The sequence below is a fragment of the Caretta caretta genome, chromosome 8 (assembly GCF_965140235.1).
Source record: "Caretta caretta isolate rCarCar2 chromosome 8, rCarCar1.hap1, whole genome shotgun sequence".
NCBI classification, from domain to species: domain Eukaryota; kingdom Metazoa; phylum Chordata; order Testudines; family Cheloniidae; genus Caretta; species Caretta caretta.
Genome location: NC_134213.1, coordinates 15,310,511 through 15,336,754, shown reverse-complemented (window position 1 = coordinate 15,336,754; position 26,244 = coordinate 15,310,511). Strand labels below are relative to the sequence as shown.

The window sequence follows — 26,244 nt, the reverse complement described above, 5'->3', positions numbered from 1 at the left end:
GAGTCCTAGCTCACAATGGAGAGATAGCGTCCCTCCTTCCCAGCACTGCATTGTCAGTGGGCCCAGAACCCCCATGGAAAAATCCAGCCCCGATCCATCTTCACTCACTATTAGTTCCTTAAGGGCTGACGAAGCGCTGCCTCCTGACAGGTAAATAGTCTGAAGGCAAAGAGGGGAAAGGCTCAGACTGTAAGTGAAGTTGTTTCTGGGGTGTGGGTAAATCTCAGGGGTCCAGTATCTTCCTTCCGGTACCTTTTGGCTCCCCAAGATCCCCATGCCACTGAGCCTCTGGTACCAACAATCCAGGTCAGACTAGATGATCACAATGGTCCCTTCCAGCCTTAAAAATGTACAAATCTATAAACTTCTGGTTGAGCCAGAGCATGTTTTTAAACCATATCCAATTTGATTTTAAAACTCTGAGTGGTGGAAAATTCACAATATCCCTAAGTAAGCTGTTCCAATAATTACTCATTGTTAAATATCTGTAACTTTTTTCCAGTCTAAATTTGGCTAGCTTCAGCTTCCAGGCACGAGATCATTCCATGTTTTTGTTCACCATATTACAGAGCCCTTTAGTAAAAGAAATCCTCTCCCTACGTAGGTACCTATAGGGTATGTCTACACAAAGATAAAAGACCTGCGGCACAGCCATGGCTGGGGCCTAGTTTGTGGGGCTAGAAACTGCTGTGTAGACATTCAGGCTTGGGATGACACTTGAGCTCTGGGACCCTACACCCACATAGGATCCCAGAGCTCAGGTTCCCACCTGAGCCCTGACATCTACATAGCAATTTTTCAGCCCAGAATCCGAGCCCTGCAAGCTCAAGTCAGCTGACCTGGGCCAGCTGCAGATTTTTTTATCCCTGTGTGGACGTACCCACAGAGTGTGATCAAGTCACCACTTAACCTTCCTTTTGATAAGCTACATAGATTCAGCTGGTCTCTTACCATACGGCAAGTTACCAGACCATGGATCATTCTTGTAGCTTTTTGCTGAACTTTTCCAATTCTGCAACTATTCTTCAATTCTTTTCTGTTCTCCTCCCATATCAGATGACCCATGATTATGTCTTGGATTAATGTTAGGCTAACCGGTTTATTCTGTTTACCCTTTTAAAATACTAATACAGCATTAGTTTTTTTATGTCCTCTGGAACTTCCTCAGTGCGCCAAGATTTGTTAAAAAAAATCAACATTAATATCTCATATTTTTTTAGGCAATTCTTTTGAAACTCTTAGGTGCAAGTTATCTGGTCCTGCAGATTTTAAAATTTCAAATTGCATCTACTAAAGTTAAATGTCCACTCTAGTTACTGTAGCAATAGAGAGATATTAATGCACTGTCCAGCTACTTTCCAGATATAGAAGAGGAATATTTATTGCCTTTTTTGCACTGTTAATCATTATTATTGCATACAAACCATTACTTTAAGTGTTACAGCAGATGCTGGAAGAACCCACTCTTTAACCTTGGTAGGTCCTCCAAAAATATCTCAAATTAAATGCAAAAAAGATGCTCAGTGGAATACTGGATTAAAAATTGGACATTCTCCATTATTGATATGAGACACGAAACCTTTTCCTGAACAGGTTGGTGAGACTTTAATAATTCTGCATATTGAACTAAACAGTGGATTAGACCATTTTCACACCCAATGCGAATGTAAATTTCACCAATCTTGCCTGAAACAGTCCCATTTATACAAACTGGAGTTTGCAATACAGATTGTTCTTTTAAAGTTCTCTCTCAGTCAGAATTCACTGAACATGGCTTCACTCCACGTCCTAACATGCGATGTCTCCTACATAATACAACACAGAAGGCACAGGAAAAAAAATGGCCATTCTATCTTGACAAGGAAACAGCACACTGCTAATCTCAGACTCTGAACTAGAGAAGAATTCAATCAGACATACACAGTAAACAATTAAAAAAAAAAGCGTCTATTACATTCCTGTCACTGAACAAAACTAGGGAGCCTAAACTGACTGGGAAATCTTAGCATAGCACAGCACATTTAACACCTTGAAAATATACAGCAAGTGGCCATTGCCAAACAAATTGAATCCATCAAATCACCTACAATTGACTATTACTAAATATACCAATAAAGCACCACCCCCTGCATAGTAAATACCAATCTCGAATCTTGCATTAGTAAAGACCCTCCCCTTCACCCATTCCACCTACTACTGCAACCAATGGAAATGGGCATCTATCTAAATACATTACTACTAACATGGGGCAAAGATCCAATTGGCCAAAGATTGTGTCAAGCCATTTACAGAGTCACTGGCAAAAGCAGTCCATACATAAGTGATTATTCTCAACTTGTCCTATTGTACTTGTGAATTAGCTATATGAAGTAATGTTTAGCTACCTGCTTTTATGGATAACATGCTGTCCACTTACAGTGTGTGTCCAGGGACTAAAATTTTCTTCTGGTCACTGGCCCAGGGCCATTTCTTGGAAATGTTCACGGTACTGAAAAGTTTTCATACTACTCTGCCAACGGTTACTTACACTAGCAGATGGAGAGATATCCAATATTAAAATGCCACTCCAATTACCATCTTGGCTTTTCTTCCACTCTAATAAAGCGGTTTAGGAGTTGTAATGCTGAGAATTGCTAGAAGCAGAAACCAATGAGAGCAACTTGGAATCACAGCTTTCCAAGGCCCTCCGTTTGTGGAACATCAGTGGTTAAAAATAAAAAGTCATTTTAAGTAGGTCAATAAAAGTGTGGGCCAGATAGCAATCAGAATGTTGAAATCTTAAGGTCCAATATCTCATGACTTGTTTGGTCATGAATGAGCACAATAAATGAAGTCTGGAGTCTTCAGTTTTCTAGTGGCATATGGAAATGGTTCATAAACTGTGGTCTACAAAGCCACCGCTGTCACAATAACGAAGTATTGCCATTCTTTAGGAATCATGTTTCCTGCTGGGTGTAGCCAGTCCCGATATCTTGCAGGGACTAAAGCTCTGAGGTGTAACTAACACAAAGCCTGCACCACTATACTTAAAGGTCACCTGGGTTGTCACTTTCCACTAGAAGTGCTGTTTGGCATTGGTCCAGGACTGAATATAGAATGTCTGAGACCAGAGAAATGAGTAATTTTCATTCCCCAATATCCTTTCAACAAGGTTAATAGAGTTCATGGAATTTGCCTACAATGACGTATTGGGCATAGCAGGTATGTCAGAAGTGGAGTGAAGAGGGACAGGCATTCTTATTTCCATGCTCCCATCTTCTCTTGCTGTTCAGTTCCTCTGTCCTGATAACGTGCAAAAATCTATTTTAAAGGTTCTACTCTCTTCCCTTGGGATGACAGTCATCCCAGGCTCCCAAAAGGCCTTCTCAATGGTTCCAAGCATATCCTGGGCAGCTGCTGCCCACTTTTTTCTTAGCTCAGAGCCACTCCACGTAGCAGAGGAGAATGGGCCCAGTTACATCAAAAGCAAAATAAGTTCATAAAAAAAGCCTTCCTTCCACCCCCACCCCCTTTTTGTATAAATCTTTAAAGCTGCCTGGTCTTTGTCTTCAAATCCAGCATTCGTTTCTATGCAAATGTTAGCAACAGAGTAATCAAATCTCCTGAGGATTCTAAGAGGCTGCAGTGAGTGAAACAACTGCCAGAAATGCTGCTTTCTAATATGTTAGACACCAGTGTTTAGGAACATGATGAATCCTACCACTCAAAACCACGGGCACAGAGTATTCTTGCTGTATAGTGATCTAAAGCTGTTGGAGAACATACTTTATTTAAATGTTACCATTTTACAAGACTTCAGCTCCCAGACACTCTTAACATTGCATTATTTGAAGCTGACTGTCAGGCCGATTGACTGCAGAGTCAAAAACAGCTTCAAGATATCGGTCAGGTGGGTCACACAGAATGTATTGGAAAAGCAAAGGTCATAACAAGAGAGTAGGTGAAACAATAACAATTTTACACATTTGATCGGTTTCAAAACACACTTGGCAAGTGAGTGTCACACTCCATTAATGATAGGTGAAGAGGCACAAACAGGTCATGTGACTTGACAAAGGTCACAGAAGTCTGTGGGACAGCTGTGAATCAGACTCCATGTAATCTGACTCCCAGTCTCTTCATCTGATAGTAGTCCATAACCCACCCTTGCTGTTTATATGCCAAATAATAAAATGGGTGTGGAAAGAACTTAATATCCCTCACACTATTAGATGTTTGATTTGTTCTCTGTACAAAGCCCTAATTTGTTTGTCGTAGTAATTAATGCTTTTCTCTGGAGAATATTTCCAAAATTCTCTACAACCTGTTTTGTTTAAAGTTGGGCATTTGGAACCAAAGTAAACCCCCAAATTCCTAGCATTATAGGAAACTCAGGTCCAAAACTTAAAGCATTTTAATGAATTTAGTCATTATGAATTTCTAATCCTTTAATTCAACAATGGAAAGTATTTAAAAAATTTAATTTTACACTTAAATAGGATTACTATCACAGCAGTAATAAGAGAATTCAACCTGTTAAACTGGCATTTCCTTTATTCTTTCATCATATGCCCTGTAATCAAATAATGATCTGAAAATTTACATAGTACCTTTTATTTAAAAGGAATGAACTTTGAAAACTCCTCACAAATAGCACTTCAATCACAAATGGAATGAAAGTAACACTCTGATGAAATACTACGATTTTTAAAACAAGTACAGCCAAGCTATACAATAACATTCAAGACAAAAAGTGAAGAAGACTATCATACCAAATCAGAAATGCAGGGGAAGTTTAGATAGAGAAGAATGTACTGTAATTACCTTAACTGAAAATTTGGCCAGGCTACTGAGGTTAACACAATAACTCTTATGAAAAGTTTTGTGAGATCTTCAGTAACCTCAACTGGTCAAGACCACATTTTTACATGCATCCACTACACCTGTAAAATCCTACCTAACTCAGATGGAAGAACAACACTTTGTAAATTAACATGACCAAATCCTGCAGTGTCTAAGGGCTTGTCTACATGGTGCATTAGTCGGCACTAGTGGGATGTAAATTATACTGTTAATGTAGTCACAAAACAGGACTTCATTAGCATGCAGTAGGGAACTGTTAGGGTGCACCAGCAGGATTCATGCAAGCCTGTTAGTGTCAACATGCTGGTGCACGCTACAATTTATATCCCTCTAGTGCAGACTAATGCACTGTGTAGACAAACCCTAAGACTCCCAACCAGACAATGACCTGGCTTGACCCTGCTCAGCTTGTGCTGTGATTCTGTCAGACCTCCTAAGAACATAACATACAAACATAAGAACGGCCATATTGGGTCAGACCAAAGGTCCATTTAGCCTTCCGACAGTAGCCAGTGCCAGGTGCCCCAGAGGGAATGAACAGAACAGGGAATTGTCAAGTGAACCTTTCCCTGTCGCTCATTCCCAGCTTCTGGCAAACAGGCTAGGGTCACCATCCCTGCCCTTCCTGGCTAATAGCCATTGATGGATCTATCCTCCATGAATTTATCTAGTTCTTTTTTGAACCCTGTTATAGTCTTGGCCTTCACAACATCCTCTGGCAAAGAGTTCCACAGGTTGACTGTGCGTTGTGTAAAGAAATACTTCCTTTTGTTTTAAGCCTGTGGCCTATTAATTTCATTTGGAGACCCCTATGTGCTATGAGAAGGAGTAAACAACACTTCCTTATTTACTTTCTCTGCACCAGTCATGATTTTATAGACCTTAATCATATCCCTTAGTCATCTCTTTTCCAAGCTGAAAAGTCCCAGTTTTATTAATCTCTCCTCAGACGGCAGCCGTTCCATAACTCACAAGATAATATGACAGTATCCCATTTTTAAAAAATCAAAACAGAAGTAACTGCCAAGCCAGTAGTTTGTAATTTATTACTCCCCACGAAGTAGACATGTTTCTCAGATTAATTTAGAACAGCCTTCCAAGGGGAGCGGTAGGGGCAAAAAACCTAACTGGCTTCAAGACTGAGCTTGATAAGTTTATGGAGGGGATGGTATGATGGAACTGCCTACAATGGCACGTAACTGATCTGCGACTGCTAGCAGCAAGTATCTCCAACGGCCTGTGATAGGACACTTGATGGGAACGGCTCTGAGTTACTACAGAAAATTCTTTCCCACGTGTCTGGTTGCTGGGTCTTGCCAATATGCTCAGGGTCTAACTGATTACCATATTTGGAGTCAGGAAGTAATTTCCCTCCCAGGTCAGATTGGCAGAGACCCTGGGAGTTTTTCGCCTTCTTCTGCAGCATGGGCCACTTGCAGGTTTAAACTAGTGTAAATGGTGAATTCTCTCTAATTTGAAGTACTTAAATCATGATTTGAGGACTTCAATAACTCAGCCAGAGAGGGTGGGTGAGGTCCTGTGGCCTGCAATATCCAGGAGGTCAAACTAAATGATCATAATGGTCCCTTCTGGCCTTAACGTCTATGAGATTACAAAGAACTATTCCACTACAGAAGCACTACTCCGATATTAATGAGGTTCTATTTCCTTAAGAGTGTTCCTACAGACACCAAACATAGATAGACCATTACAAATATCAAATACTTCCCCTAGAGACTTGCTCAGTTTCACCCGTTATATAGGGAAGACTTTTCTGAATCTTGCAGTTTCAGGCTATGCCATTTATTGTTTTCTGATCCCAGCACGGGCAAACATAAAAGATAAAAAACAACAAGAAATTGGAAGTATTCTACATGCTAAAATTTCCTTTTTAAAACTGAGCTGATAGTAACGGTTTTGTTTTGGTCGACCCTGTGCTTCCCTCCCATCTGCTACCCTGTAAATGAAGGCAGAACCTTCAAGTGACCTGTCATTCTCCCCATTCACTACTTATGAACTTTGAACCAAATTCTGCCTTTAGCTATACCCATGCAAACCACTACACTTAATGGGGTAACATGGGCATAAGTGAAGGAAGAACCTGTCCCTCTGAGAATTATCACACGTTTCTGTGTTATTTATTTACATTTATCAAGTGCCCAACGCCCAAGGTGCGCTATTACACTATATAAACTATCCAAAAATGCAAACCAGATCCACATCTACAAAAGGATACAGTATATTTCTTGAATTGCTTCTCCTGAAGTTGTGCTAAGCCTTTACAAGGGTCTCATCCGTACAGAAAGTATGGGGAAATGTCAAGCTTTTTCATTACTTTATAAATCAATACAATACAATAAAATAAACCCAAAACAATGGTGCTGGTGGTGAATTTGGGAGGAGTGGTGGAGAAAGGAGCATGGATATAATTGTGAACTAGCCAGCAACTTCTTTTTTTAATGCTAAAATTAGTTTTAAAGAGTCATGGAAACATTAGCTCTATAAATATATTGTCTGCGTTATGTCTAAGGTGGTGATGTCTTCATTTTCACTGCAACAACACTGAAATGCTTGTCTACTGAGCTATACAAATATGGGCTACTTCAGGTAAGTATCTCTGGCTTTTTGCTATTGATTAACTGAGAGGCAAAAAAGGAGCACTTTTCTGTGCTGGGAACTTGGCAGTTTCTCAAAGAGACAATATTAAAAGTACAACAGCAAACTATCCTGATGCAAAGGAAAGATAAGAAGAATTGTAAAAGGCTCCATCAGGAGCTCTTCAATGAACTGAAAATCAAAAAGCAATCCCACAAAAAGCAAAAACATGAACAAATTGCTATGGATGAGTACAAAAGAATAGCACATGCATGTAGAAACAAAATCAGAAAGGCTAAGGCACAAAATGAGTTACACCTAGCAAGGGACATCAAGGGACATAAAAGGTAATAGGAGGTTTTATAAATACATTTGGAGCAAGAGAAAGATGAAGGAAAGTGTAGGTCCACTACTTAGCCGGGAAGGAGAGCTAAGAACAGGTGACATCAAGACAGCTGTGGTGTTCAATGCCTATTTGGCTTCAGTCTTCAGTAAGAGGGTAAATTCTAACCAGATACTTAACACAACTAATATTAACAATAAGGGGAAGGAACATAAGCCAGAATAGGGAAACAAGAAGTTAAAGAATATTTATCTAAAATTAGATGCAGTCAAGTTGGCAGGGCCTAATGAAATTCATCCTAGGTTACTTAAAGAACTAGCTAAAGCAATCTTGGAACCATTAGCAATTGTCTTTGAGAAATCATGGAGGACAGGTGAGGTCCCAAAGGACTGGAGAAGGGCAAATATAGTACCTAGAACAAATGATTAAACATTAAATTTGTAAGCATCTAGAGGATAATAGGATTATAAAAAATAGCAAGCATGTATTTGTCAAGAACAAACCCACAGCATTTCCTTCTTTGACAGGGTTACTAGCCTAGTGGATAGGGGAGAAGCAGTAGATGGGACATATCTTGATTTTAGTAAGGTTTTTGACACAATCCCACATGACGGTCTCATAATCAAACTAGGGAAATTAAGTATAAATTAAATTGCCATAAATTGGATGCATAAGTGGTTGAAAGACCATACTCAAAGAGAGTTATCAATAGTTGGCTGTCAAAATGAGCAGATGCACCTAGTGAGGTCCCACAGAGCGTCAGCCCTGGTTTCAGTACTATTCAATCTTTTCATTAATGACTTGGATAATGGAGTGAAAATTATGCGTATAAAATTGGCAGATAACACAAAGTTACACTTTGAAGCACAGGATTAGTATTCAAAATAATCTTGACAAATTGGAGAACTTGTATGAAATCAACAAGATGAAATGCAATAAAGAGAAGGGCAAAGAACTTAATTTACGAAGGAAAAAATTAAATGAACAACAAAAATGGGGAACTGGCTAGGCAGTAATACCGCTGAAAAGATTAGAATGGATCACAAATTGAATGAGTCAACAATGTGATAAAGTTGTGAAAAAAGCTAATATTCTGGGGTGAATTAACAGAATTGTCATATGTAAGAAAGGAAGGAACTATCCTGCTCTAATTGCCACTGGTAAGGCCTCAGCTGGAGAACTGGATCCAGTTCTGGATGCCGCACTTAAGAAAAAAGTGGACAAATTGGAGACAGTCCAAAGGAGAGCAACAAACATGATAAGGTTTAGAAAACCTGACCTATGAGGAACTGTTAAAAAAAAAAACTGGGCATGTTTAGTTTTGAGAAAAGAAGACTGAAGAGCAAACTGATAAGCTTTCAGATATGTTAAGTTTCAGAGTAACAGCCGTGTTAGTCTGTATTCGCAAAAAGAAAAGGAGTACTTGTGGCACCTTAGAGACTAACCAATTTATTTGAGCATTAGCTTTCATGAGCTACAGCTCACTTCATCGGATGCATACTGTGGAAAATACAGAAGATGTTCTTATACATACAAACCATGAAAAAATGGGTGTTTACCACTACAAAAGGTTTTCTCCCCCCCAACCCCACTCTCCTGCTGGTAATAGCTTATCTAAAGTGATCACTCTCCTTACAATGTGCATGATAATCAAGATGGGCCACTTCCAGCACTAATCCAGGGTTTAACAAGAACGTCTGAGGAAGGATGGACCAAGAGGAAATAGGTTACCTTGCCAAGCTCTGCGATACAACCGCATTTGCTCCAACCCCTCAGACAGAAACAAACACCTACAAGATCTCTATCAAGCATTCTTACAACTACAATACCCACCTGCGGAAGTGAAGAAACAGATTGACAGAGCCAGAAGAGTTCCCAGAAGTCACCTACTACAGGACAGGCCTAACAAAGAAAATAACAGAACGCCACTAGCCGTCACCTTCAGCCCCCAACTAAAACCCCTCCAATGCATTATTAAGGATCTACAACCTATCCTGAAGGATGACCCAACACTCTCACAAATCTTGGGAGACAGGCTAGTCCTTGCCTACAGACAGCCCCCCAACCTAAAGCGAATACTCACCAGCAACCACATACCACACAACAGAACCACTAACCCAGGAACCTATCCTTGCAACAAAGCCCGTTGCCAACTGTGCCCACATATCTATTCAGGGGACACCATCACAGGGCCTAATAACATCAGCCATACTATCAGAGGCTCGTTCACTTGCACATCTACCAATGTGATATATGCCATCATGTGCCAGCAATGCCCCTCTTTCATGTACATTGGTCAAACTGGACAGTCTCTACGTAAAAGAATAAATGGACACAAATCAGATGTCAAGAATTATAACATTCATAAACCAGTCGGAGAACACTTCAATATCTCTGGTCACGCGATTACAGACATGAAAGTTGCGATATTACAACAGAAAAACTTCAAATCCAGACTCCAGCGAGAAACTGTTGAATTAGAATTCATTTGCAAATTGGATACAATTAACTTAGGCTTGAATAGAGACTGGGAGTGGCTAAGTCATTATGCAAGGTAACCTATTTTCCCTTGTTTTTTCCTACCCCCCTCCCCACTTCCTCAGATGTTCTTGTTAAACCCTGGATTAGTGCTGGAAATGGCCCATCTTGATTACCATACACATTGTAAGGAGAGTGACCACTTTAGATAAGCTATTATCAGCAGGAGAGAAAGCCTTTTGTAGTGGTAAACACCCATTTTTTCATGGTTTGTATGCATAACAACATCTTCTGTATTTTCCACAGTATGCATCCGATGAAATGAGCTGCAGCTCACGAAAGCTTATGCTCAAATAAATTGGTTAGTCTCGAAGGTGCCAAAAGTACTCCTTTTCTTTTTGCAGATATGTTTAAGGGCGGTTAGAAAAAAAAGACAGTGATAATGCATTCATCATGTTCACTGAATGTAGAGCAAGACCAGCAAGGGCGATTTAGGTTACATATTCAGAAATCTTCCTAACTAGAAGGAAAGTTAAGCACCGGAATAGGCTTCTAGGGAAGGTTGTGGAATCCCCATCACTGGAAGTCTAACCTGCTCTTAAAAAGAGCCAACAGGTTGGACAAACACCTGGCTGGGATGGTCGAAGTTTACATGGTTCTGCCTCAGGACAAGAGGCTGGGCTAGATGACCTCTTGTGATGCTTTATAACCCTACATTTCTATGATCCAATATTGTAGAATCAAAAAGATCCTTCAAGTGCAATTCCTTTTTAAAAGCCCATTTTTAATGGCACGGGGTGCCGGCAGGCAGCAGGGTGCCATTAAAAATCCAGCCCGGCCTGCTCTTCTCCGCTCCCCGCCCCCTCCTGCGGGAACAGGGGGCAAGGCGCAGAAGCTTGGTCCTGCCGGTTCCCCTGCCTCTTAACAGCTCCCCTGCCTCTTCCCGCAGTGTGCTGGGTCCCTGCCCCTCCTCCTCCTTTCTGTCCCTGCCAGCCGATCAGCTGATGGCCCTTGCAAGGGAGGAGCAGAGTCAGAGGGAAGGCAGAGAAGAAGCAGGGGCAGGGCCTTGGGGAAGCGGGCCATATCCCTTCCAGCCCCCTGCCGTGAGCACCCCACAACCCCAGCTCATGCCCCCATCTCTGACCCCCCTACACACACACCCAGCCCTCTGCCCTGCACACCCCCCAAGGCCCCTGCCCTGAGCCCTGTACCCCCCTCACACACACCCAGCCCTCTGCTTGACTCCTTCACCCCCCCCCCACAACCCCAGCCCTGACTCTGGCACCCCCACACATACCCAGGCCCCCCACACCCTATGCCCTGACTCTTGCACACCCCCCACATCCCCAGCCCCCCCCACACACACCCCAAATCCCTACCCCCACCCTGAGCACCAAATGGGAGCTCCTGCACCCCCCCGCACATTCCCACCTGTACCCCTCCCACCAAATGGGAGCTGCCCAGGTAAGCGCTCCATACCCAAACCTCCTGCCCCAACCCTGAGCCCCCTCCCTCATTCTAGCTCCTGGCCAGACCCTACACCCCAACCCCCAGCCTGCTCCTTCACCGCCAGCCCTGTGCTCAGTGCACTCCCACCCTCAGCTCAGTGCAGAGAGAGAGGAAGAGAATGGCCAGAACTAAGGAGAAGGTAGGTACCCACTGTATGTGGGTAGGGCCAGGACCTCAGACTGTCAGCGGGCTGAGCGGGTCCAGCAGCCAGGATTCAGGCTGGTAGGAGCCAGCGGATGGAACCCCTGAGCAGCAGCAGGCTGAGCTGCTCAGCCCACTGCCGGTCTGGGGTTCTGGCTGCTGGCCCCTTGCCAGCTGGGGTCCCGGCTGCAGACCCCGCTCAGCCCGCTGCCGGCCTAGGTGAACAGAACCCCACACCAGCAGCGGGCTGAGTGGGCCAGCGGCGTAAGATCAACATTTTAATTTAATTTTAAATGAAGCTTCTTAAACATTTTGAAAACCTTGTTTATTTTACAATACAACAATAGTTTAGTTATATAATATATAGATTTATAGAGAGAGACACCTTCTAAAAAACATTAAAATGTATTACTGGCACGTGAAACCTTAAAGTGAATAAATGAAGTCTCGGCACACCACTTCTGACAGGTTGCAGTCCCCTGATATAAGTAAACAGGATGTCTTTTCAAATTGTGAGCATATTCAGCCTGTAATTTGAAAGCCAAGATAAATGTTTTTCTTGCTCTGACATGACCAGTAACAAAGATTCTGAAATCAGGACTTTCATTAGACTTCCTCATCTTCATATGTTAGTAGCTTTCCCAATGAATACATCTGTTCTCCGTGTATAGTCAGTATCATATCTGCTCATTTTTGACAGAAGTGCGGACTGCTTTTCACTTCTGATTGCCCTGCAGAAGTAGCCTAGCTATGAAAGAAAGCTTAACTAAAGTCTTGTTTACACAGGGACATTCAGGAAAATTAATCCAAATTAACAAAAGGTGGATTAGTTAAATGGCATTAACCCATGTGGACACCCTCATTCTACCCTTAATTCTGTTTATCTTAATTACAAATTAATACACACAGAGAGCACATGTATTAAGAAAGCTGGTAACATGTGAAGAGGAGGAAATCTAATGAGAGTCCGGACATGACTTTTGCTATGCTCAACCACCACTATAATATGCATGTCGACGTCAGTAAATATTTAACTTGGTAGAAAAAGCTTTGATTTGAACTTCAGCCACTGGTTGCATTGTTATATAAACAAGGTCGTGCAGTTTCATTAATCTCTCCTGTTTACTCTTTAAAAAAAGTAAACTTGAATACCTGGAACTTAGGCACATTGCTGGTCTATGCTTCCGTGGGCAATTCCAACTGTTGGTACCATTGTCTCCACTTTCCCACACACCCCCTGTTAATTTGTTTCATATGAGCTCTACAAAGGTGCAGAGGTCTGCCTGCATAGAGCTAATTACATGATCAGAGCCCTACATTGTGAATTTTGGAGGGCACGGACGGTCTCTTCCTATAGGTTTGTACAGTGCCCAGCACAATAGGGTACCAATACTGAGTAAGGCCGTGGGGCACTACTGTAATTCCAACAACAACAAGAATAAAAGAGAGAGGTAGGCTTAGAATAAAGTTTCTTTTTTTAAAGTCAAATAATGCTTGCATTTTGTTAAAGGAACAAACAAAAATGTACAATCTTGCCCTTAACCACTTGATTTCATATTCCCACTAGTGTAAATTTTGCAACGGGATATTCTAAAAAAAAACTGAAAAATTTAAGGATGAACACACACATGACATAAAATTATGATACTTACCACCTGGCATGCAGCAATTACTCCTACCATCTTAACACTTAGAAAGTGACTGAACAGAGGTTTTCAGAATAGCAGACCAGAAGTTGAGCACATTTTAAATTGGCCAAAATATGTAAGACCATTGCGTTATCCAAGACAAGTCTACTTCCTCTTTGTTCCTCCTCTACAGTCCCTTTGTCTCATTCTATTTCAGTGCCAAATTCTGCTCCCAGTTACACCTGCTCACTGCCACTGAAGATAGCAGGGTTTAACAGATGTAACTGGAAGAGGAATTTAGCCCTTCATTTAATTATCACACCTCTAAGTGTTTTAAGACCCATATATCACTTTTTATTACCATTTCATTCTGCCACTTACTTACATAAAAAAGGAATAAGAATTACATACATGGATGTTTTCTTGAGGGCATGAAGTTTTATTCACCTCTCCACTTATAGTGTTTGAAATGACTCACAAATACAAAAAGCAGTTACAGTATGTATAAAATGATCAAATATACCAGCATCTCTAACTGCAATCTTCTGTTATTAAATGTACACTAGGAAGACTGACATGAGAAAGAGGGATTTGCTTTTAGATAGGAAGAAGCAAAGGAAAGGCATTTTAAACCACTTCTGCTCCTTAAAGACTGTCACATAAGTGAGGGCCTTTACTGTGGTCATGTGACATGAGACAGAAGATGCTTCAGGCAACATTTTTTTTTCTAGATTTCAGTTAAAGCCAGATCTGGGACAAAAAGAAAAGGAGTACTTGTGGCACCTTAGAGACTAACCAATTTATTTGAGCATGAGCTTTCGTGAGCTACAGCTCACTTCATCGGATGCATACCGTGGAAACTGCAGCAGACATTATATACACACAGAGATCTGGGCGTATATAATGTCTGCTGCAGTTTCCACGGTATGCATCCGATGAAGTGAGCTGTAGCTCACGAAAGCTCATGCTCAAATAAATTGGTTAGTCTCTAAGGTGCCACAAGTACTCCTTTTCTTTTTGCGAATACAGACTAACACGGCTGTTACTCTGAAATCTGGGACAAAGGTCCTCTTGGCCATCTTGACAAGTCAGAGAGAGATATACAGCTAAACATAAGATTAATGAATCATAAAAGGGCAGGAATGAGCCAACAGATTAGAGAGTTAAACAAGTTTAACATTGAAAACCTGTAAGTGGGTGAAAGGCCACAGCTCTTGCAAAACTCACCCAGAAGCATAAACATTTGTAAAAGAAGTCATGATGCATGAAGTCTGGGACTGCCAAGTTAACTCCCGCACACACAGGGATCAGGCAAACAAAATATAGTTTCAAACAAAATATCAGCCAAACTGCACAGACAGTGTGTTTTCTTGAAATTCTAGTGTCACGCACTGTATCAGCTTCCTTTATTCTTACAGTTTGTTACCAGACTCTCCTGCTTTCTGAAGTTTAAAATTCAGCCAGTTTAATTTGCAATTGGGCTGAAACTCAGTACACGGTTTTGTCAGCAAGGAGACAAATTATAGGCTGAAACCATGTCTAAACCACCAAGCCATTGAGCTTTGAAGCATTCAAAATAAAAACAACACAATGTCATGTGAACTGAAATAATTTTAAAAAGACTCCGTTTTTTATGTTCTCTACAATAATAGTTTAGGCCTTTGCAATAGTGCTTTTGGGCGGTGTCCAGAAAGAAGTTCAGAACAGTTAAGTGTCTAAAGCAGATCTTAAAAAGCAATTTAGGTGATGCATCAGTGCTGAAAGGTGAAAGCTGGTGTGGAGATGACAAAACTTCACTAAAATCAGCTGTGAAAATCATTCAAGCCTCAGTCACTATCGAAGCTCATCCGATGAACAGTATGCATCCGATGAAGTGAGCTGTAGCTCACAAAAGCTTATGCTCAAATAAATTGGTTAGTCTCTAAGGTGCCACAAGTACTCTTTTTTTTTTTTTTTTTAACCAAAGCTCAGTAACAGGTGTCAACAACCAATTAAAGTTTTGCCCTGTCTACACTGGCTGGTACAGTGGTGTGAAAAATCATCATGGGCCTTCTCTTTAAAAAAAAAAATCTCATGTGCCAAATTTAATACTGGGACAGCAAAATCCTAAGCCACTGAAGTATGCAGGTTACATCAAAAGAGGCTCAAACTTCCTTTGTTACAGCAATCTCCTAGGCACTGCTGCAGAGAAGCACAATGGTGCATGTTGTTCCTGCTATTTATTTTTAAAAGGTCTTTTTCCATTTCTTGTAGAAGCTTTCAGCAGGGGAAAAATATCACAAGAGCTTGACAGACAAAGTTACATATGATGTGCGGGGGGGAAAAAAGACAGAAACTTTCACAATATCACTGTTCTACCTCATAGCCACATTTCCAGCAGCTTAAATAGAGATGACATAACTTTTTTTTCTTCCAAGTCTCTCCTTCAGCAATAGCTTCCAACACTAACCTGAACTCTTGTCCTGTATATTTTAATAATCTACATTAAACTGTATGCTCTCCAGTACACACACTTTGGCATTCCAAATTATTTTAAAAACAGCATGTACATTTAAGACACAATATAAAAACAGGCAGGCTGCAGAGGCCAACTATAGGTTCCTTTGCAAACACCTACCCAGATCTTCAGTTAAGAAAGAGACATCAGCAAAGCCCAGCACAAACTTCTCTGTGCAAAGTGGCTTGCTTCACTAGGGAATGTCCAATTTATTTTAATATTAACATTTGGTAGGCATGTCTGATTTCATAAATGTGTAATCAGAAGTTTCACTTGATTTAATAAGATCACCAAAAACAATATGTCCTGGGTTTTGTAAAAAGTCTCTGTAATTTGATAGCACCCTGTTAAATGGAGAGAGCTGATGACTGTATTACTGTATAATGTTTCTCTAAACAAAAGCTCACTGTTGTAATGATTTTAGTTTGGTCTCTCATATTTACATAGCAATGATTAGTTAACCTGTTAAAACTTTCGGAAGGAGGGAGGGAGGGAGGAAGGAAATACATTCAGTGACCTGAACAGTCAGAGAAAAGTCAAGAGGGGAAAGTGTAGGGTTGATGTAGCTACAGTAAGCAACTCAAGATGAACAGGTCCCCAGAGTAATGCGCCCAGTATTGGATATGCAGTCCCAGAAGTGTGTAGGTAGTGGACTTCAAACTAGAGGACAGGTGTATTTATGGCCTGCAGTCTCCCCTCCTGCAAGCATACTTATTGTTACACACTAGGTAACCATGGGCCCACTTTTCCCCTTCCACCAAGTTTCAGAGCTCCCATCCACTCCACATCTCAACTGAAACAGTAGCTACTGGAGTCAGTAGACACTAGTTTCAGAGTAACAGCCGTGTTAGTCTGTATTCGCAAAAAGAAAAGGAGTACTTGTGGCACCTTAGAGACTAACCAATTTATTTGAGCATAAGCTTTCGTGAGCTGTAGCTCACAAAAGCTTATGCTCAAATAAATTGAGTAGACACTAGGTCCCACATCCTGCGACAGAGGGACTGACAGGTAGAATTCTGTCCCATGTCATGTGTAGGGGACTAGGAAGCAAAGCACAGTATCTCTCGGTATTACTGACCATTTATGCACCAAATCAGCACATCATCAACATGGCAGGGCAGGCTAGTCCCCAGTGCCTCCAGCGGTTACCGATACACTCAGACCCCGTACCCCAGCCCTCCAAACTCCTACACTGGCCCCACGTGGTTGGCACCCCCCTTCCCGACCCCCAATCGCCAGCACCTCCCACCTTGGGCACCCCACTCCCGGTGCCCCCCCTCCCAACACCCCTCCCAGCAGCATCCCACGCCTTGGCCCCACCCCCCAGCCTTCTCCATCACCCCAAGACCCCTTCACTCCCCACCCCTCTCGCCCCTGGCCCCCAGGGCGTACCCCGCGCCCGGGCGCACCTCGGTGACGATGGTGGAGCGGTAGATCTCCCGGCTGTACTCCCAGCCGTCCAGGCACTTCTCCTGCTCCAGCTGACTCAGGTCCACGTCCCGGCCGGGCTGCAGCCCCAGCGCGGAGAAATTGGCCAGCGACTCCAGGCGGTAGCGGCGGCACCTGCTGGGCCCCTCCCGGCCGCCCTGCAGCTCGCGGGGGATGCTGGCGTTGAGCCACTCGCGGCTCAGGTTGGCGCTGGGGGGCACCCGGCAGCGGTGCTCGGGGGCGCCGGCCAGGAAGACGATGGAGAGCCCGGTGAAGCCATTGGGGACGATGCTGGCGCTGAGCAGGAAGAAGATGAGGCGCTGGAAGGGGCCCCACTCGCCCAGGAAGGCGGTGACCACCTCGTAGTCCTGCATGGCGGGGAGCCGCCGGCGAGCGGCGGCCGCGCGGCGCTGGGGTCCGGCGCTGACGGGCGGCGGCTACACGCGGCCCCTTCTGGCGCGGAGAGCGAGCGGCCGCCGCAGAAGGAGCCGCGGGAGGGGGGAGGGGCTTGGCAGGCGCCGGCTTGCGGCGTCCCGCCCCCGACAGGCTCCGAGCCCTGGCGCTGCCCATCCTGGGGCCGTGGCCGAGCCCAGCTCAGCTCCTGGGCCCCGTCCCTGGGGCAGCCCCCAGCCCGGCGCGCCGCGGAGACGTCCGGCTTCCGGAGCCCCAGGCCAGCAAATGGGCGCGAAAGCCGGTGGCAGCCGGGCAGGGGCTCCAGCCGCAGCCGGGGGCGGTGACACGGCCTGTCTTCGCCGGGCTGAAGGGGAGCAGCCGGGCCCTGCAGCCACAGGGATTGGCCCTGGGTCGGAGACAAGATGCAGCCCCTGGTTTGTGTAATGGATCTGGCATCTTTCCCGCGTCCTGCTCCCAGTTGGCCTGAATCTCCTTCCTCCTTGTGTGGCCGCTTGCCCCCCGTGCAGAGTAGGGTCCCAGTCTAGGTCCACTGTGCGGGTTCAGCCAGTCTGGGGGCCACTTCTCCCCTGCAGCGTTTACAGTCGAGTTTAAGACGAAGTGTAACGAGTGGGAGAATAATGGAGGAAAGATGAGGAGAGCGGAGACAGCGCAAGGCAATGTGCTTTAACAGGAGATGAATTTAGCGTCAAATGCCTCCCAACATGCAGGATACATCTGCCACATCCCAGCCTGCCGTACCCTGTCCACGTGGTGCACCGTGCTAACCCGCATTAGCAGTTCGTTAATGGGCTGTGATCTAGTCCTCTCTGAAAGGAGACTCCCCTCCCAGTGAACCCGTCTGGAGGGCACCCTAGGATACAGGGGGGTCCCTGATATGAGGCTGGAGGGGGGGCATGTAATACATGGGTGGAACAAGGGGGGATATTAGAGGGGGACTGAAGCCTGGACACAGATAGAGTCCAGGCCAGGACCCAGAGGGAGATGAAAGATGGAGTGGGGTTCAGAACACAGTGGGGGACAAATAGAGAGGGGGGACTAGAACATGGGGAAGGGCAGATGGGTGGGGAAGGCTAGGGATATGGGACAGGGAGCAGACCACAGGGCAGATGGGCTGGGGAATGGAGCAGGATGCTAGAGAAGGGGGCTTACGGTATGGGGTGGGAGAACCCCAGGGACAGATAGGATGGGGGCATAGGACTCAGTGGATCAGTAGCCTGGAGTAGGAACAGTGAGTGGGGATGGCGGCAGCCCCCAGGAGTTCAGAGGCAGATGAGGTGGGAGATAGATGCAGGGGCAATACCCTGGGTGCGATATGAGTGATTTAGTGCATCTGCCCTCCCCTGAAATGAATGGCACATTCCATGGACCACACATGTAATTCAACAGGGCTGGGTTGCGTATAGTAACACTAATTTCAGATATTTATGGAGTGTTGCAGAAGACCCTTCCTGTGCTGCTGCAGGCCAAATTTCCTACGATGTAGTTCCCCAAAAACCATTCATGGCAATTGACAGAAGCTGCCATGGAGCAAAACCAAATAAACCTTGAAGTGTTGCGCAACTATTTGCAATCTTATCCACAGTTCTCATTTACAGTATGTGAGTCAAAGGTAAAGCAGCCTCACTTAGCAGTTAAACATTGTCACCCAAGTGGCTAATCAAAGGTTGGGGCCCTGGAAATGTTCCATTTGGGAGTAGAAATCAGCGATAGATATTGCTTAAAAAAACCTTTGTGACTCCCAACGCAGAAAGTATCAAATAGCAGGAAACAGGTTTTTTTGCTCAGAGCCCCAAGAACACACTTTTCAGCCTGAACCTCTGACCCAAGAAATCTCTCCCTAGGTTTCTTTCAGGGTCATACCCCGCTTTCGGCTGCTCCTTGTGACTAGGCTGTCTCTGCTCATGCATGCACATATCCAAAACAATACTCAGCAAAACCCCTCTGCCTATTCAGTCCAAAAATTTCTGGGCAGGTTGGTTCACAACCTCCCTTTTGTTTTAGGTTGGGGGCTTGTGATTAATTTATCCTGGCAGTTATGTTAATTGAAGAGTGTGTTACACTCAAAGAGGTTTGTGATGTAAGCAGTCACTACTTCTCAACATAACCATATTTTATCTCAGACAGCAATAACACATCTCTCTGATGAAAATTTAACTTTTACCATGTAAGAAAACAATTAAACTTTAAGAACCTGTATTTACATAGAGTAAATTTACATGAAAGGTCACAAAGTCAAGGGAAAGGAGAACTCAGAAGCAGACTTACCACCTCACTAGATATTCCACCCAGTATGTGATTCAGAGTGGGTCTATGCCAGCAGATCTAATAAGGGTAGACTCCACAAGGAAAGCCGTGGCTGAGGCACTTCAGTGTAGAGTCACTATAGCCACCGGAGAGATTCTCCCAATGGCGTAGTTAATCCATCTCGCTGAGAGACGGTAACTATGTTGATAGGAGAATTCTTTCGTCAACCTACCGCTGTCTAAAATGGGAGACAGATCTGCTTAACTATGTTGCTCGGGTATGTGTGTTTTTTTCACAGCCCCGAGTGACGTAGCTGGGTCAACTTAACTTTTGAATGTAGGCCGGGCCTAGCCCTGCCGCTCTGCTCTGTTGGTGTGTTAAAGGTAAAACAGGGTATTTTTTACTCAGTCACTGTCCCCCAAAAGGACCAAGAGTCAGAATTTCTCCCTAGGGCTCCAGAAAATGCTAAGAAAGGAGACAGGCTGCTGAACTTCCCCAAACACCATGGCCCCATAGAGTGTGGTTTTTCCAGCCGGCAGTTTGTACAGTCATCGCCCCACAGCTGGCTGCGTTCAGTAGCACTAAATGGCCCAAGTCCCAGGACATTCCTACTTTTTTAAAAGGAGCAGCAGAGCATGCTGCACCATGTGGTAGCCTCGGCTTTCCTTGTGGAATCTACCCTTATTAGATCTGCTTGTCCCCCACTTTGTTGGTGCGGGCATTTGGCCTCAGCAATTCTAAATCTCAGGGCTTGTCTACACTGGCAATTTACAGCGCGGCAACTTTCTTGCTCAGGGCTGTGACAAAACACCCCCCGCGTGCTGCAAGTTTCAGCGCTGTAAAGTGCCAGTGTACCAGTGCTAGGAGCTGTGCTCCCAGCGGTGGTAGCTATTCCCCTGGATGGGGTGATTTTTTTTATAGCGCTGGGCGAGCTCTCTCCCAGCACTATGCTGTGACTACACAGCCACCATAAAGCGCAGCAGTGCTTTGACGTTGCCAGCGAAGACGAGCCCTAATTCAGTAGGTAAGGCTCAACAGAGTGGGCTAAGAAATGGCTCATGCTCTTAGCTGAGTTGCCTTGCTTCTAAGTTTAAATCAGACCCTGGGCATGACCTTTTTATGGTAGTACTGTATTTAAAAAAAAGTGCCTGTAAGTCTTTTAGAATAATTACTTAAAACATAGAAGAAAACACCACCTAGGGCTTCAAGCACAGGGATTCTGTTCTTGTTCAGGTTTCAGAGTAGCAGCCGTGTTAGTCTGTATTCGCAAAAAGAAAAGGAGTACTAGTGGCACCTTAGAGACTAACCAATTTAATTGAGCATAAGCTTTGCATCCGATGAAGTGAGCTGTAGCTCACGAAAGCTCATGCTCAAATAAATTGGTTAGTCTCTAAGGTGCCACAAGTCCTCCTTTTCTTTTTGTTCTGTTCAGGGCTCCCTTAAAAAAAAATCAGCACAGGTTTGTGGCTTGGTCTTTCCTGAGTTTATCTACAATGCTGCTCTCTGTGAAGGTGAGCAGCTGTTCTAGGTGCAGATTTTATTTGCTTATTTTTAATTTTATTTCCCATTTGGGAACTTATCCTTATGATTCTGCTTTAAGAGGAGGAGTGAGATTTGGCTCAGGGATTGCTCCAAAAATATTGCAGGGGATGAGGACTCTCCCTGCAGTCAGAAAGAGGACAAGGCTTGTCATCTCTTCTGTGTAGGGGCCATATGACCAAAATAGGTTTGCATTTCCCCTGGAGAGTCCAGCCTAGGATAGCAGTAGCGAATCTCTGTGAGCCTGTTACTGAGGTGGAAGCAGGGGACTGAGTCCAGCAGCCCTGTAGCACACCCTCCAACTGCAACTTGAGTAGGGGGTGGAGACAGAGGAGGTAGCTGAGCTGCACACCCAGCACAGGATCTAGGCACAATCTTTCTTAGTTTTGCTGAGATTCTCTGCTGGCTCTGTTGGTACATCCAAACCCTGATCAGGGCAGGGGAAAGGGAGGGTTCTACAGGGGGAGGGAACCCCACCCACAATAGGCTGCTGAAATAGTGTCTGAACCTTGTTCCTGGAGCCAAAATTTTCCACTCCTGCCAGGCTCTTTTCCTGCGGTCTTGCCTTCTCAAGGGTAAACTGCATTCTGACCCCAGTGTTGGCTAAGCTCCCCAATGAGACATTATTCAACAAGGAGGAGGAAGCAGGAGACACGGGCCTTTCCTTTTGCCTTTGGCTCTCTCCCTGAAGCCTGCAGCATCTGTAAGTGCCTCAGAGCAGGAAGTGGAGCTGAGGGGAGAGTCTCCTCAAAAGTCAAATGCAACCCCAGGACATGGCTTGGAATTAGACAAATCGTTGAGCTGAATTTTAGTCTGACATTTGGAATAAAGGGTTGGAATTCCCTCAGGCTGAAGTACTCATTGTAGTGGAGTTGTGGACCTTAGCACAACGAGGAAAGAGATGTCGTCTGAGACCTTAAAGGCCCCTGTAGACTTTGCACAAGCAGTGCTTTCATGGGTGGATGATTTTGCAGGCATGGTCCCTCTTAACTTAAAATCCCACTGTTTAAAGGGCTTCCCTCTCTGGAAAAGATAGCGGTACACAAATCTGTTTCATGCCGGTATAGGGAACGGTGCTCCCGGAGAACAGGTGCCCAGGCAGCTCAGTTCCTGGCTCTTAGTACTCTAGTGGGGAACATTTCAGAAAGTTGAGGCTAATCAGAGAAGTAGAGATTTAACCATGCCTGGCCCCGCCCGACTCCACAGAAAGGAATACCAGATGGCAAGTTGAAGCAGTCCCTGAAGTAGAATGGGAGAGAATATCACTTTGTGAGTGCTCGCTGGTGCTGAGGCAAGGTCAAGAGCTGCCCTCAGCAGCCTTGCGGCAATTTGCAGGACTGTAACTCAGGCCTGGCTATCGTTGGACCCCCAAACTGGTGCCAGGCTCTTTCATGCTGAGACCAAACGATTACCCACAGCTTGGATCAAAATGAATTTACTGGACATTATTCCCAGGATGTATTTAATGGAGATGTGCAAGAATCACAGGCACGGTTTTGTCCCATTCCCATTACTTATCAACCCACAGAAATGCTGATATATGGAGGAAACCAGCCATCTATTTCAGATAGCAGGGAAACAACCCATTCCCCATAAAGGGCTGTACCCTCTCCTATCCTTAGTCTCGGAGAATCAGAGATAAATGAGAATATAGCTCTGTCTGAAACATCTGAAAAAGGTCTTAAACGAGGCTTATCTTTGCTTTCCCATTTTCTCAACTTCGGTCATTAACATTTTATAAGGCAAATCCTTCTAGGATCATAGGAGTATTAATATTAGCTTTAAGGATGAAGGAAATTCCCTTTCATCTCTTCCTGGGCAGTTCTGTACAAGAGAAAGAAGAAACAAACAGAATGAGACAGCTTCTGGCTTATCTTGGTTTCAGAGTAGACACAATGAATAGATGTGGTGCCAGGAAAATCAGTCACAGAGTATCAGGCAGAAGATCTCATCTCAGAGGATTGTAAACAGAAGACAAAAAAACACCCAAAAAGGAAAACAAGTACAGTTACAGAAACAAAAATCCAATCTGTATTGGAGCCTTTTGGAAACACTTGTCTCATGCAATGATGTACTTAAAAAATAACAGCACGTAGATCTCAAAGCACTTTATAAAGAAAGTCAGTATCATTATCCCAGTTTTACAGATGGGGAAACTGAGGCACTGAGCAGACCAAAGTTCATATGCAATTTATCCAGTTATTTCCCCCTCCTCTCCTGCATCTCATTCTATTACATCTGTTCATATTTAAAAAGATGACCTTGCTTCCCACATTGGAGACATATAGCTGTAAAAAAATCACATTGTAATTGATCTGCAAGCCTTAGCACAACCAAGAATGGAAAATTTATGAGATTTTACCTGAAAAACAACTTTAAGTGGTAAGTTCCATAAATCCAGCCCACCTTAAAAATGGAGGAATCATTACAAGTCAGGACAGTGATGAAAATTGACATCCAAAGCTTCAGGTTTATGTCATTAGGGGAAACTGTACCCATGCTCACGCTGTTGGAGAAACTTTGTGCTAACTATACTTGCAAAAAACAAATCGAGTCTCATTTAGGAAAGCCAGATAGAACTAGCCCAGCTGTGGCAGTAATCTCAACTGAACGGAACTTCAGGGGTGGTGCATTTCCCCGCTGCCCGTAACTAACAGGTCTTGTTCTGCCCCCAAGATGTAAGCAGGCTGAAATCATCTATTGTAGCAGATCTTATCACACAAAGGGAATTTTCAGGTAACTTTGCATACATTTCCCCAGTGTACTGTGCTTCACTTTTCTCATTTGTAAAGTCTGTGGAATAGTCATAGAAAACTCAAAGTGTGGAGAACATATGAATATACCTAAATCATTCACAGGCAGTCTGAATGTTCCAGTGATCTCCAAGGGTAGTAGGACATGACCAGGCGTCTGATTCTGCGAACATGTACATGTAAAGACTTGGGAAATTGGGCCCTGGTAGAGTCCATATGTGTGTATTACACCAAACAGCAACCATACAAAAACTGCAGATTGAGGACTTGGAATGGAAGACAACATTTTAAAATGAGTGCAGGTGCAAAATGACTTCACCTGTTTGATGACATCCAGCATGTAACTCAAACGTTACTGTACATCTCTCAATGTGCAGGTTACCTTAAAAATAAACAGTCCTCTTCTGTTTTTAAAGAGCCTGATAGACTGCAAATTTTAGAATATGAAGCAGTGAGTTACAGGAACTCAACTAAAGCAGCTTCACAGACTTTCAAAGAAATAGTACAAGGCTCACATCATGCAAGGAAATTGTTTAAAAAATTACTCGAGTTGCCCCTCTGCTCCCCAACCCATTTCCTGCCAACTGCTGACAATTTCATCAGGCTTTTAAATAGGAAATGCTAGTTTTTAGTGATATAAGCCCTACCCCATACTTTGACGTTCATTAAGATGCCCAATTTCAAACTCCCATTGCAGATAGCATCAAAAAACATGGCTTACCTGGTATATTGGACTTTTATGTTGGGTTGATGCTGCAAATTTGTTTAACTCTTTCAGTGATCTTTGTTTAAAAGTCTATTCAATTAGAGTTTTACTTTTGCTGCTGTAGGATTGATGTCTGATTCCGATACTGCTTTCTGGGACAGAGTGCTAGACATTAATAAAGTTTAATTATGGGTATGGCGTTCTACTACTAAACTGAACCATATTTTTTAAAATTCTAGACTAAAAGGTCCCAATTAGAACAGTTACTTACGCTACAGTAACTGTGGTTCTTTGAGATGTTATAGTCAGTGTGGATCCCAATGTAGGGGTGCAAATGCCTCATGCTTGTGAGATGGGACCTTTTTGAGTAGCAGCATCTTTGGGGCCCCGGCATGTGCCTTATGCCACCTCATGTGCAAGGGTATAAAGGGAACAGCAGCTGCAACCCTGACCCAGTTCCCTTGCAGTTGAAACCCTGTCATAACTAAGGACTCAGGGATGGAAAGTAGGTTGTGGGATCCATACCAAAGTACTCTGTGAAGAACCACAGTTATTGCATGGTAAGTAACCATTCTTTCTTCTTCGACTATGTGTCAGCGTGGATCCTGCTGTTGGTGACGGGTGAGCAGTAACCTCCTCGGACGGTGGGAGTGAGGTGTTCTAGCTGTATCAAATAGTGATTGGAGTTACTGCTGTCCCAAACTTGGTATCTGCCCTGGCACCCATGTCAAGTGCATAATGTTTCAGGAAAGTCACTCCATTACTCCTCATTGCAGATGTCCAAGACTGGAGCATTACTGAAGCAGGCGTTAGATGCAGCCTGTGCTCTGGTGGAGTGTGCCTTGATGTTAGAAGAGAAAGGCTTACCTGGCAGCTGATGGCAAGTACGAATGCAGTGTGTGATCCATTTGGACATTTTCCATGGTAAGATAGCTTGGTGTTTGGACAGGCCAGATACAGACACAAAGAGACAGGTAGAAAGACAAAAGAACTTGGGCCCAGTAAGGTAATACAGTAACACTCTGGATTCATCCAGGGTGTGCAGTTTCTTCTCAGGGAGCAGCTTTGGGAAGAAGATTACCTTGTCAGTCAATTGATTTAGGTGAAAGTCTGAGACCACCTTAAGG

General features: G+C 43.9%; 1 protein-coding gene across 1 annotated transcript in view; it reads right to left on the bottom strand.

Annotated features, from left to right (window-relative positions):
* Positions 1 to 17,893, bottom strand: part of LOC125641927 (organic cation/carnitine transporter 2) — a 44,996-nt gene extending 27,103 nt beyond the window's left edge. Inside the window, exon 1 of the mRNA XM_048862526.2 lies at positions 17,443 to 17,893. Within this exon, the coding sequence (XP_048718483.1) occupies positions 17,443 to 17,835 (393 nt within the window). The 5' untranslated portion in view covers positions 17,836 to 17,893. The remainder of the gene's footprint in view (positions 1 to 17,442) is intronic.
* Positions 17,894 to 26,244: the final 8,351 nt, after the last annotated feature.